Raw genomic sequence first — 13971 nt, forward strand, 5'->3', positions numbered from 1 at the left:
GTGTGTGTGAGGGAGAGAGAGACAGACAGACAGACAGACAGACAGATGGACAGACAGACAGACAGAGAGCAGCCGTCCACTGTATCACATCTTCTTAACCGACTCACCATCTGATGGACACTGCTTCAGAAAAAGCATGAGAGTTACAGATGCCTCTTGGACATGCTGTATTAGTGTTTGCCTTAGATATACACCACGGCACTCTGGAAATAACCTAATTCCCCACAATCACTGAGTCTTGCTCTAAGTGACCTTACACATCTCCCTTTGGCAATTATAAATCCAGGGACCAACTGTTTTCTTAATGTTGAGCCAAGATATAAAGTAAACAGTTTTCCCATTTAATACTCCTAAATAGCTTATTAAAATAAGTATTAAAACAGGACAGAGGAAAGTGGGCCTTTGAGATGCTGTTAAAAGGGGAAGATGTGTTGAGCCTGGTGGTGTGGGCCTGAAAGCCCAGTTACTCAGGAGGCTGAGGTAGGAGGCTTGCAAGTTCAAGGCTCAGCTGAGTTATCAAATAATTTCAAGGCTAACCTGGTCAACTTAATGAGATCTGTTGCAAAATACAAGAGGTGCTGGGAGTGTGGCGGCTTACTGATAGAGCACTTTCCTAGCACGTGTGAGGTCCTAGGTTCAATTCCAGTGTCACATACACTAAAAGGAGGGAGACTTCATTTGCCATGAAGCCACCTCCTTCTAGGTTAGCAGTAGCATTTAGAAACAGAAGTTGGTTTTTTTTGTTTTGTTTTGTTTTTTGATTTTCGAGGCAGGGTTTCTCCGAGGCTTTTGGAGGCTGTCCTGGAACTAGCTCTCGTAGACCAGGCTGGCCTCGAACTCACAGAGATCCGCCTGCCTCTGCCTCCCGAATGCTGGGATTAAAGGCGTGCGCCACCAACGCCCCGCTAGAAACAGAAGTTTTTAACCTCCTGGGGTGCTCAGAGAATAGCGTTAACCCTCTGGAGTTCACTGGTAAATATGTTCATTGTAATATAAGCCAAGATAGCACCAAAGACAGAAGCCATGTACCCCAACCTCTAACTACATGTAAGGAAGAATCGATTGACCAACTGCACACTATTCTAATTTTACTAGGCTGATTTTGTCCAGGAATTGGTGGCCAACAAAATATTCACAGTGCTACTCATCACTATCAATGCTTTGTACGCTCAGATGGAAGACAGAGAAAGGTGGGAGAATTCTCAATCTCTGCTCAGTCCTTTCAGGAGAAGGAAAGAGAGATGGGGAGAAGGAGCCTGTACCCTCTGTCCAGACAGGAGGAGCCTGTTCCCTCTTCCCAGACAACAGTACCTTGTAATGGAACTTGCAATAGACGGCCTCTCCGTTTGCATTAACCAGCTTGAACGTGTGTGAGCCGTAGCCATTCATGTGCCGATGTCCATCTGGAATCCCTCGGTCACTGAACAAGAAGGAAATCTAAGAAACAGAAATAGAAATCCTCCCATTGAAATTGAAGTGTCCCAAGTTTTTACATGCATGCATTTCCAGAAAATTCCTCAGAACATAGAACGCACCCGCTAACTTTCCCTGGGAGGAGTTACCATTGTTTTGCCTACAGAAAATGAAATTGTAGAGCATGGCAAAGCATGAATCAATAATATTATAAAAATTGTATGGAGAAACATTAAAACAAAATCTGGAAACTAGAATTACACATTCTTTAAGCTTAATTTTAATAGCAAAGACTTTAGCTCATTTTTCTCTCATCTCCCTAATACACAGCTTCACCTCAGACTAGACTTTATTTCTAGTCTGCTAAATATTAACTGATAGCATGTCCAACTATCCAAGCACCATGCCACTGTAAATTCCTTATGATCAAGAAATCTGAAGAAGCACCCAAAAAAAAAAAAAACCAGAAGCCAATTCCAATAAAACACCTGGAACAGTAAGAACATATTATAAGGCCTAATTAACAATGCCACCCAGGTGATACATTATAACAGTAAAAAAGAAGGGTTTCTCACCTGATGGAGGGACTCTGGACGGAGGCACCAGAAGTCCCAGACCATGTCAGGGTCCTTCAGGTGAGTTTGTGGGTTTCTCTTCTGACTATGGATGAAGGATGGAAACTAAATGGGGGTGGGGAAGAAAGAAAGAGTAAATAAAAATCCCAAATGTAAGTTCCACCAAACACACACACACACACACACACACACACACACACACACACACACACGCAAATAGAAATAGCCTCTATCTGCTTCCTAGACAAAACTAGTGCTGACTAATCCTCTAGGCTCTATAATAGAAGCCAGACTTTTGCACTAGTCAGTGAATCTTGACATACCAAATCTAAGGCCAATGGTAATTATCATTTGATCTTATAGAGCAGAAGTTCTCAACCTTCCTAATGCAGTTCCTCATGTTGTGGTGACCCCAGCCATAGCATTATTTCATTGCTACTTCATAACTACAATTTTTCTGCTGTTATGAATCATAATGTAAATATCTGATATGTAAGATATCTGGTATGTGACCCCCTGAGGGGTCACAACCCACAGGTTGAGAACTGCTGTACTAAATTCTGAAAAAAAAATTTTTAAGAGCAACCCAAACAATCCACTTCTTTCTCCAGGGCTTATCCTCAAACTTCAATCCCTAAAAAGAACTGGAAATCAATATAACTCAACAACAGTTGTAGAGAGAGAAACAGTCTATCACCTACCAATAAGGCATCCCTGATGAAGAAAATAGGGGTGTTGTTCCCCACAAGATCCCAGTTACCATCTTCAGTGTAGAATTTCACTGCGAACCCACGAGGGTCACGAACTGTGTCAGCTGAGCCTGACTCTCCAGCTGGAAGATTCAAATGGAAGAATGAAGTGCAGCCAAGTACACTGCAGCCAAGAAGCCATAACTCACAGAGAAACTCAGCATCTTCAGTCCACTTCCTGGAATCAGATTAGTTACTTAAATGTCTGTGGTATTTTTACCACAACCTACCTGCTAATTGGATCGAGACAAAAGAATGAGTTAAAAGTGACAAGAGATCATACATATACCAACAGCTGACAAGATTATCCATTTAAACAGGTAATTAAAGTAAGAAAATAATTATGAAGATTAGAGTAATAAACAGAGAGTGAGTCGTTTGGGGCTAGAGAGATGACTCAGCAGTTAAGAGCACTGGTTGCTTTTAAGCAGAGTTTAAGCCTCAAGTTCAATTCCCAGTACCCACAAGGCAGCTCCCAACCATCTAACGCCAGTTCCTGCAGATATGACTCTCTCTCCTGGCTTCTGAGGACACCAGGCATGCACGTGGTACACAGGTATGTATGCAGGCAAACATCCATACACATAAAATAAAAATAATAAAGACTGAGTTGTGGGGAAGCTGGTATTAAGAAAATTAGCTAAAATACAAGTTTATTAATTATCTCATTCCTTTTTTCATGCCATGATTTTTTGTTTGTTGTTTGTTTTTAAGCACAGAACCTAACAGAGAGACACTGTGATGTGTTAAGATATATATGATAATGTTAGATACAAATACTAATTCTGTAACACAATAATAAAATTTCCTAATCATTCTGGAATATATTAATCCCATACTACAAAGTAGATCTACAGATTACTATAAGTAAATCACCTATACTATTGTTGCTCTATACTTAATTCTCAGTAAAGAGCAGTTGTTACAATGGTTATTAAATAAGATCTCCACTCCATACTTCCCTTTGAGGCAACCCTTGTAGAAAGTTATCTTAAAATGTCATATTCCTTTGTGTCTTCAAACAGAACAGTAACTTCATACATGTCTCTAGATATTTTCTATATAGTAAAACAGGCTAAAATGTACAAAAATACCTGTTTCTTATTTCTTAGTATGGTTTTCTTGAGATTAAGTTATAAATGACCCCAAATAAGGTGCAAGTGGGAGGAACCAAAGGAGGCATGCAAAACAGACCGACTTACCGACTGTGGAGAATCGAACGGCAATGGGGGTCCTCTTTCCAATGTGCTCAAACACCTTTGCCTTACAGTACCTGGTAATATCGTGAGTGACCTCAAAGTATCCAAAGGCACCTAATGAGAAAGTCAGAAGTTCTCAGCACAAGACCATCACCTCAACTATCAGGCCCTCAACACGCACCTGTGACAAGAAAACTACACACCAGCAGCAGCGTTCCAGGATCTGCCAATAGACTGGGGGAGAAGCAGCGAACGCATTGGTACGAGCCAAATGCAAAGCTATTATCACCCAGTGCTCAAATGGGTGCCACACAGCTGGAGCCAAGAGGCGATGATGGGTGCTGGGATTAGGTAGTTGGTCAAGGCTGACCAAAGGACAAGGGCTTTAGAAGGCCTTGAGGCAGAGGCAGGGGCCAAGGAAAGCCACGGCAGGACCCATTTCCGGGGAAGGAGATGGGGCAGAAAGAACAGCTGCCAAACGGCAAATGGAAAGGCATACCAGATGGCAACAGAGAAGACATAAAATGATGGGAAGATGGGCTCATGATGTGGCTTTTTGGAGCCCATTCCCTATGGTGGGATACCTTGCTTGCCTCAGTACAGGGGGAGGGGCTTGGTCCTGCCTCAACCAGACTTCATTGACTCCCCAAGGGAGGCTTTACCCCCTCTGAGGAGTGGACAGGAGTGGGATGGGGGGAGGTGGGAGGGGCTGGAGAAGAGGAGGGAGGGGGAACTGGGGTTAGTATGTAAAATGAAGAAAGTTTTAATAAATTAATTAATTTTTAAATGACAGGAAGAAACTTATCTATAAAGAAGATATGAAATCAGTAAGGCTGTGTTTTCATTCCTTCACTGAACTATATAATGGACACAATAATGAAAGGTTACTGTTTAGTGTATGTGGTACTGGTGACTGAACCCTAGGTTAGCTAGATAAGCACGCCAATACTGTGTTATATCCCCAGTCCTTGATTTATTGAGACAGGATATTTCTGCTTAGCACATGCTGGCCTTGAACTCAGTCTCTCTCTGCCCCTGATTCCCATGTGCTGAAATTACAGGTATGTGGCACATGTCACACCTGGCTGGAAAGTTACTGTTTGTTTGCTTGTTTTGTGTATGTGTGTGGAGGTCAGAGAAGAAACTGGTTATCCTTCATTACTTCCTACCTTTATTTTTTGAGGCAGATCTTTCACTGACCCTGAAGTTCGTCAATTTGGCTAGGCTAGCTGGCCAAGAGCTTTTATCTGCTCCCCTCTCCTCCCACACACCAGAACTGAGTTCACAAGCGCACTATAGCATGTCCGCATTTTTTACAAATGGATGCTGACGTACCCCCAGGTCCTCACAGCTGCGCAGGATGCACTTCACCAACTGAGCTATGTCCCCAGCTCCCAAAAGTTAGTATTTTAAAAACTGCTTTGGGACTGGAGAGGTGGCTAAGCAGTTAAGAGCACTGGCTGCTCTTCCAGAGGACCCAGGTTCAACAACCCACGTGACAGCTCAGAACGGTCTGTAACTCCAGTTCCAGGGGATCCAGTGCCCTCTTGCCTCCTTGGCACCAATTATGTACAAGGTGCACAGGCAGGCAAAACACCCATACACGTTAAACGAATAACTACATGTATACTATATAATATGTATAATCTAACCTAGGCTACTCTTCTATTGATGAAAAGTAGTCTTTTCTTCCAAGAATGGAGCTCGGGGGCTTTACTGAAGGAAGGCTACGTCTGTTAACTACAGAGCTTTGGGAAATCCTTTGAGCCTGGTTAGTAGGGAAGAACACAGACAGCTCTCACCTGCTCCCTTTGCATGCACCACTCTCTCAGGAATTCGCTCTCTGTCAAAATGTGCCATCTCATCAGTGAAAACCACATCCTGAACGAGAAGGGGTCCTCGGGACCCAGCAGTCATGATATTAAGTTTATCTCCTATTGGGTTCCCGCCTCCAGTGGTCAGGACATCCGGTTTCTGTGAGTGCACAAAAGGAAAAGACCTACAGTTAACCCCTTAACTTACTGTCATACCCTGCAATTTTTATACCTTCTTCCTCGTTCTTAAGTTTTCTGTGTGCTAAAGGCTGAAACCCAACAGTCCGTTCTAGGAAATCCTTGTCACACCTCAACATCAACTCCTAAGACACTAGTTCTGGGAAGCAAAGGCGACTAATGTCTGTTACCTGGCAGACATTATCCAGCTGCTACTAGAGATGGGCGGTGGATTCCACACGAGCCTCCAGATAAGCGCCTCCAAAAGAGAACATTATATTCGTGATACCCAATGTCAAAACTAACAGTAACAATTGAAGTAAGGGAGGAGTGAAAATATGAACACAGGAGTCAAGACCACAATGGGGAAACCCACAGAATCAGCTTACCCAAGCTATTGAGAGATCACTGACTCAGGTCTGACAAATGGGGAACCTGCATAAAACCAAACTAGGCTCCCTTAATATAGGTGATAATGGTATGACTGGGACAATATATGAGGCCACTGGCAGTGGGTCCAAGATCTAACTCTAATGTACAAACTGACTTAGTGGAGCCCATTTTGTATGGAGAGATACCTTGCCCAGCCTAGACACAGGAGTGTAGGGGTGGAGAGGTGCCTTGGTTCAGCCTCAACAAGATGATGGGACAGACTTAGTACTTCCTAGGGGAGGCCTCACCCTCTTTGTGGAACAGATGGGGGGGGAGTGGAGGGTTTGGGAGGAAAGGAAGGAGGAGGAACTGGGACTGGAATGTAAAAAAATAAATTAATAACCCCCCAAAAAACCTAACAGTAAAAAGATGGTCTTTCAAAGAATTCATGCCAGCTGGAGCTTCCCTTAGGGCTGAGTTTTGTCATGCCTTGGAGTTTACTGACTTACAATCCACACTGGGGACCTTTAGAAGTAATGCTGTGGGTAGACACTCAGTTTTCTAAAGTTGTATGTGTGCTGGCTAGGTGTGGAATCACTTCTTACTTTAAAAAAACAAACAATAACAGTAACAACAACAACAAAAAATTCTGTGCCTTTTGACTAAAAACAATTGTTCTGATATATGTATTATAATATTACTGATATTCTAAAGAAGTCACTGTCTCTGAAACAGGGCAGGATATTTTACTTCACCAAACAACTACTTGTAATATGCACCGTTTCCTCATCTAGTTACAGCAGATGTCTCCTGGCTTTCCCTCCTGAGTGACCAAGGTCCCACATGATACTGTGCACACCCTAGCTCTATTTTCCCCCATGGCTACAGAGGTGGTTTGGATGAAAATGGCCCCCATAGGCCCATAGGGAATGGTACTGTACAGTGAGCTACACATGGAAGAACACTGAGAAAGTCACTTTGGAATTCGTAAAACTCATAAACAAAACTCTGCCACTTGACCAAATTTCCTAAATCATTAACAGATTGGCCTCGAGTACATACAATTCACCTCCAAAACAAACAAACAAGACAGAAACGACTTTAACAGGCGGCAGTTCAGAAAAGAGGCCAGAGGGCAAAGACTGAAAAGGAAGATTGCCTAACTTCAGGGAATACTCAGGGGAGCACAGGACAGAAATCTGATGCACTGGGAAGCAGGTCTTGCTCAAGGGTCAAGTACTTTTCTCATATGCATGAGGCTCTGGGTTGGATCCTCAGCCCTGAAAACAATTATAGTGAACCTCATAATGCCGCCATGCAATAAAGATTTACCAACTAGAATGAGCTGGTGGGGCTGGAGAATAGGCCACACAGTTATTTCACTTAAACACCCCAATAATTTCATGAGACCAGTGTTAGGAAAATTGGTTTTACCATTGTCTTTGGAGGAAAATGGTAAAGGTCAGGTCCCACCCTCACCGAGCCAGGACTCCAACAACCGACTGAATATAGTCACTGGGTTACACACATGAGAAATGTTTTGTCAAGCAAAGCTATGCTGTCTTATTTATAAGTTACATGAGTAAACAGGTCACAGTAGTTGCTAATATATCTCAAATATTCACTTTGTTGTTTCATGGTCAAAACACTGCTACTAGTTTTCAATAATTAAAAACCATTTAAAATAATCTTTTTACAAAGATCAGATCTCCCAAGTACACAAAATAGTGACTGCAAAGAGGGGTTTTCTCTGTCTTGAAAATAGATCTAAAATTTGTTAGCACCATGACTGGCCTGATCTACTTCAGTTATTCATAGGGCAGAGAGCAGAGGGAGAGTATGGAGAGAAAGGCTTAAGAATTGAAACATAAATCATCAAGAGATGAAAAATACCCCTTTCCTTTTTTTCATTAGAAGTGGCAGAGTTGAGGTTCTTTAGAAAAGGAAGCTAACAACAAAAATGATAACCATGAATTAATATTTTCTGATTTACACTTCCTTTACAGTCAGCTCCTGCTTTCTAACCTAGGGGAAAAAACATGAATAGCCTAGACTGTGGGTTACACAAAGACTTATCAAAATGTGACTCCCTGTGCCATGCCTCTCCTGCTGACACACTGTGACTGAGCAACTCTGCTCCTCCTGCTTGCATGAGACATGAAAGCTCATAGACACCAACAGTTAATTCGGCTACTCCCTCTCCATCCCTCCTGTTGGCAGTGTGCCCTTAACACACTGATTATCAGGGTTAACCTCAAAAACATAAATTCTGTTACAGAAAACTCACAACAGGAAGAACAGGCTAAGCCGAAGACTCTCCCCACTAATAAGGGGATAGGACAGAGTCAGGACTCTGATGTTCAAGTTTTCCAGTGGTCAGAGGTGACTTATTAAACCTGGGTATGGCAAAGGAAGAGCCCATGTGATCTGAACAGTGGGCAGCAACACTCCTGTTTCAGTTCCAGGCAAACTTCTGAGGATACCTGTAGAACGGTCTCTTCAATGTATTTTGAGAAGAAGAGAGAGATACGTTTTTTAGATGGGCGTACGTCATGCTTATGAAAACACTGGACTCAATGCTCAACGATCAATGTTCACAAAGCTTGCAATTCACTTGTCAGCAACATCTGCTCACCAGAAGACTCCCGTTTTCTAAATTGTTTTCACAGTAATCAACACTCTAGTTCTGGTTCTAAAGAAGGGTCCATCCAACTTGGCACTGGGCATCTGGTTCTCTTTTTTTTCTTCTTCTTCTTCATCATCATCTTTTTTTTATTTAAATTAGAAACAAGCTTGCTTCACATGTCAATCCCAGCTCCCACTCCCTCCCCTCCTCCCTTGACCCCTTCAACCCCCCAATCCCACTCCACTCTCCTGGGAGGGTGAGGCCCTTCATGGGGGAATCTCCAAAGTCTGTCATTATCATCGGGGACAGGGCCTGGGCCCTCTCCCATGTGTCCAGGCTGAGACAGCATCCCTCCACGTGGAATGGGCTCCCAAAGTCCATGTGGATGCCAGGGATAAATACTGATCTATGGGCATCTGGTTCTTGAGAAAGGAAATAAGTCAGTGCTGATAGTTTCAACATTTACATTTACAGCTCTAGTGAAAGTAAAAGAAAGGACATCTTAATGTCATAAAAACAAAATTAATACAGTCTAAAAAGAGACTGAAGTCTTCTAACTCATCGTCACATTACAAGAAAATACATGGATAGATTCCCAGGAACTATGAAGTGTGTGTTTTAGATGGCATAATAATGTGGCTTCCTAGACCACACTTCCTTCCCAACTTCCCTTGCACATATTCCATAACACAGTTGCAACTAAGGCAATTGGAATGGAAGTGAATCTGATTCCTAAGCTTCCCAAGTACCCTTCTCCATATATTTAACCTTTCCGTGGATGAACATCATGCCTCAAGTACTGGGGAGGGGGGGGGCTTTGCTGTTGTTCTTAAAAATACTTACCTATATGTGTATAAATGTTTTGTTGCATGCATGTATGTGCACTATGTGGGTACAGTACCCATGGAGGCCAGAGAGGGCGCCAGATCCCCTGGAACGGGAGCTAAAGACCATTGCGAGTCACATGCGAGTGCTGGGAACCCAGGTCCTGGGCCAGGGAAAGCAAGTGCTCTTAACTACTGGGCCATCTCTCCAGGCCCCTGCTTCAAGCACTTAGAACCAAGTACTAATCAATGGGAAGCCACCTTCAGCTAAGGCCCTCAATAATTATGAGGGACAAAACACCCCTACTGTTTTCAACCTCAAACCACTCTGAACCATCACACAAGTAAGAATGAAATTTCTGATGTGTTTGTGTCACTGTGTATGTTGGACACCATTATTACAGCACTTTGCCCACACAAGACTGAACTTAAACGAGGGCCATGAATCAATCGTGAAAGGACAAACCATACAATTTTAAAAGGATGTAAGAGATACCAACAGATTACACAGGAGCCTATGCCCATGGTCATCAGACATCTAAAAGGGTGTTCTGCGCCTCTAGTCCATCAGAGCAAAGTAAATTAAAACCATGGAGAGAAATGACTAATTAAAAGTCTGACAACAATAAAAGCTGACAGGAAGTAAGGCAACCAGAACTCCCATGTTATTGATGGAAATGTAACAAGGGACAACCACTTTGGAAGATGACTGGGCGGTTTGTCCCTAAAACAGCCATTAGCCCTACAGCCCCAGTATATCTACTGTAAATAGTTTGGGTTTTTGTCTTACTTAGGACAAGATTCTGACAATATAACTCAGGATGTCTTTAAACTGGTGATCCACCTGCCTCTACTTCCTTAGTACTTGGATCACAGGCATGTGCTAGCAGATCCAGCTGTTTTCTAGGAAAAATCCAAGTGTAGGTGTATAAAAATGACTAGTATAAGAATTTTCATATCAACTTTATTCATAATAATCCAAACCTGAAAACAAGCCAGGTGTCCAGCAATAGTATAAACAAACAGTGGCCTGGTCACATAACAAGCAGTACATAGTGTGGAAAGTTCTAACTGCTGATACATGGCCCAACATGAATAACTGGAAACCATTTTTGCTAAACACATAAACAAAAGAGAGCCATATACAAAAATCCATAAATCAATAGTTTAAATCACCCAGAACACTAATTTCCTACATCAGACAGGGTGATGGTAACCTTGTTTATACCTTTTCAAGGATAGGCCCTTTATTTGTTTGCTTTTTATCTTTGTGTGTGTGTATACAGGCATTAATTCATGTGTGTGTGGAAGTCTGAACAACCTCCGGTGTCAGAGCTCACTTTGTTTAAGCTGTTTTCTACTGTGTATGCCAGGTTAGCTGGCCTGTGTTCTCCTGTCTCTATCCCCAACTCTGCATAGGACACTGGGACTATAAGGTACACACTACTATAGAGTTTTCCATGCATTCTGGGGGTTTGAACTCACATCCTCTCGCCTGCACAGCAAACACCTTACCCAGGGAGGCATCTTCTCAGTCCAGCCTTGGCATCTTGACAAGGGTTCAGGATGTAATGGTATATGTGTGTCTTAACCCTTGCTGAACAGAACACATAAATCTACATGTCTCACATCTCTACATGCATGCAAATATCACTGTAAAACTGCACCTGCACACCATACTCTCCATTCGTATCCCTGCAGGGTTCAGGTATAAAATATAGTGGTGATGAGGTACACTAAAAAAAATCACTCATCTCATGGATGAATAAGGGAAAAAGGGACATGGATAATCTTATACAAAAGGTAACTGTACAATCCAGAAGCTGGACACTTAGGTAGGTAGTGCAGATCTTTCCAGCTTTTCTGACTTGCCACCTTTTCATAATCAAGTGCTTATCCAGGCTATACAAGAGATGCTAATTTCCTTCCAGGAGGTAGAAGGACCCCTAGAAATAGATATTCACTCAGAGTAGCACAAATTGAAGAAGTAAAGATCAGTATCACCATCAACAGGTGACACTCACAGAGCACGGAAACAGGAGAGAGCAACATTTCAGCTGAGACCCCCGGTTTTATCTTGTGTTTGTTGGCCTGCTGCACCTCACCTGAGAAATCAACAGCTAAGGCTTACTTTACCCCCAAATAAGTAACAGGCAAACTGATCTCAGAATAAACAGGTCACTTTAAAGAACAAATGTATTTTACTTTCTACTTTCACCTCTCTGACCAAGTGTGTCTCAGTTCACCAAGTATCCGTGACAGTAAGAACCAGGCTTCAGCAGCCAGTAGGTACTCAACAGGTCCTGGCCCTAAGGAGCCCCGTTCTAATCTTGGCCCTACCACTAACTAGCTGCACGTCCTTGATTACGACTCTATGTCTTTCTGGTTCACTCGAAGAACTCAAGAAAAGAAACAGAACGGACCTAGTTGAAAATAATGAATGAAGATGGGACCAAACTCAGTCCAGGAACACTTGGCACTGACCCCCCACCCACCCACCCAGTTCACCAACAAGAGTATGGTTTTAAGAAAGAGCAAGGGGGAAAGGATCCTCCAGCCCCGCCCTCAACATATTAACCAGAAGCCATGGGACTTCTGTTTCTACTGTCTCAAAGATGCCCAGGTCAGGATTGCCCCTAAGTCTGTTGAAATCCCTGCTATCAGTGAAGACATTGTAACAGTGTCTTTGCCCATGGGAAGCCTTGCAACCAATTCCAAAACTCACTATACACTCCACAGCTAGTCTGCCATCAGAACTAGATGGTAATCATCTGTTTATACATCTTCTCAGTCTTGACTCTAACCTTCTCCAGGGTGTGGTCTTGAGAATTTGTACATCTTGCCCAGCATTGTGAGGCTTAGCTGGCACATACTGGCACTCAAAGTTCTGGGAATCAAAACAATGATCACCGCCTAATGTCATTGCCAGTTCTATAATACGAGATCTTTTGCTCATAAGTGCCAACGAAACAATGCTTGTAAAAATTCTCTTTACTTAATCGTTGAATGTTGTGTCTACTGCATCTCACCATAAATACTACTGGGGGCACAGGACCGGGTACCTCCCAAACACCAAAACGAGCAAATTTAAGATTTCACAAATAGAAAGTCGAAGCTGACTCCCACTTCCTGGTTCATAGACCTAAAGAGTCTCCCTCAAGCTGTGACCTCTGTCCCAGATGCCACAAGTTCCAAACTAGGAGCCACCCGCCCTGTCTTGCAGGCTGGCAGTCTCAACCCCTTGCTCCGCGGAATGGAACGGTCCGTGGGACAGAAAGCAGACACCCGCGCTCGGCCAGAAGGGCAGTCCCAGCGCAGGCCACCCAAAGAGAGCCCCTGCCGTTACTCGCCGCCGCCCACTCTCTCATAGGGTTCTGGGAGAACACTGGGTACCTGTGAGGACCGTTGTTCCTTCCAATGCTTCATCTGGTCGCTGGCTGGGTCCCGGCTATCCGCCATGGTGTAGGATTTCTGAGCTGCAGAGCGTGGCAGGTAGGACAGCTGGGTGCACTGGTAGTCTCTACCCGGGGTAAGCAATCACAACGGCCAGGCTGGCTGGAGAGGTGACTTTAGGCTCCGCCAATCAGCACCACCATCGAACCACCCCTCGGAATGGCCGCCACCTGATTGGTCACTGGTACTCTAGAAGGGACAGGATTGGAAGGAGGGTGGGGCGAGAAGCGGGAGCTCTTGGAGATGGGCCCGGGAATGGGAAGAGGGGAAGTGACCAAAGGGTTATACTGGGCTCCTCCAAGGTGCTGCTTGAGCAATGAGAGTCGCAATTCCTCATTTTAATTCCAGATCTAATTCCTCTGTGCAAAGTTTTCTCACTGGTATACGCCTTTTTTTGTATTAATGGGTGGGTGGTTCCTTTTCCTCCTCCCTTCTCTTACTCACGGATCATCACTCACCAAGTTATATAGCAATAATTTACTATAACAACACTCAGAACCATTTAACGTTACCACAGATGGGTGAGGATCTCCCCCTCTCTGAGAGGGCAACAAAGAACGGCCTTGTGACATGGCCCACTGTGTCCAAGTGGCCTCTATTGACTACAGTGGCAGGCTCTTCCATTTTCTCCCTAACAAGGAAGAATTGTGAAAAGTTTTCGGGGGAAAGGATCTATGTTGGGTCTGGGGATAGGGCTCAGAGGGTAGAGTGCTTGCCTCGAATGCACAAAGCCCTGGGCTTAGTCCCCAGAATCATACAAGCTGCATGG

At 43.7% G+C, this 13971-nt stretch overlaps 1 protein-coding gene across 1 annotated transcript in view; it reads right to left on the reverse strand.

Moving 5' to 3' along the window:
- Cat (catalase) overlaps nucleotides 1-13315 on the reverse strand; it is a 28151-nt gene extending 14836 nt beyond the window's left edge. Inside the window, exons 1-6 of the mRNA XM_021231463.2 lie at nucleotides 13143-13315; nucleotides 5739-5910; nucleotides 3940-4050; nucleotides 2690-2820; nucleotides 1989-2093; nucleotides 1312-1437 (exon numbers count right to left, since the gene is read on the reverse strand). Coding sequence (XP_021087122.1) covers nucleotides 1312-1437; nucleotides 1989-2093; nucleotides 2690-2820; nucleotides 3940-4050; nucleotides 5739-5910; nucleotides 13143-13208 — 711 coding nt within the window. The 5' untranslated portion in view covers nucleotides 13209-13315. The remainder of the gene's footprint in view (nucleotides 1-1311; nucleotides 1438-1988; nucleotides 2094-2689; nucleotides 2821-3939; nucleotides 4051-5738; nucleotides 5911-13142) is intronic.
- Between the last annotated feature and the right edge of the window lie 656 nt (nucleotides 13316-13971).

Source organism: Mesocricetus auratus, unplaced genomic scaffold (assembly GCF_017639785.1).
Source record: "Mesocricetus auratus isolate SY011 unplaced genomic scaffold, BCM_Maur_2.0 Super-Scaffold_100004, whole genome shotgun sequence".
NCBI lineage: Eukaryota > Metazoa > Chordata > Mammalia > Rodentia > Cricetidae > Mesocricetus > Mesocricetus auratus.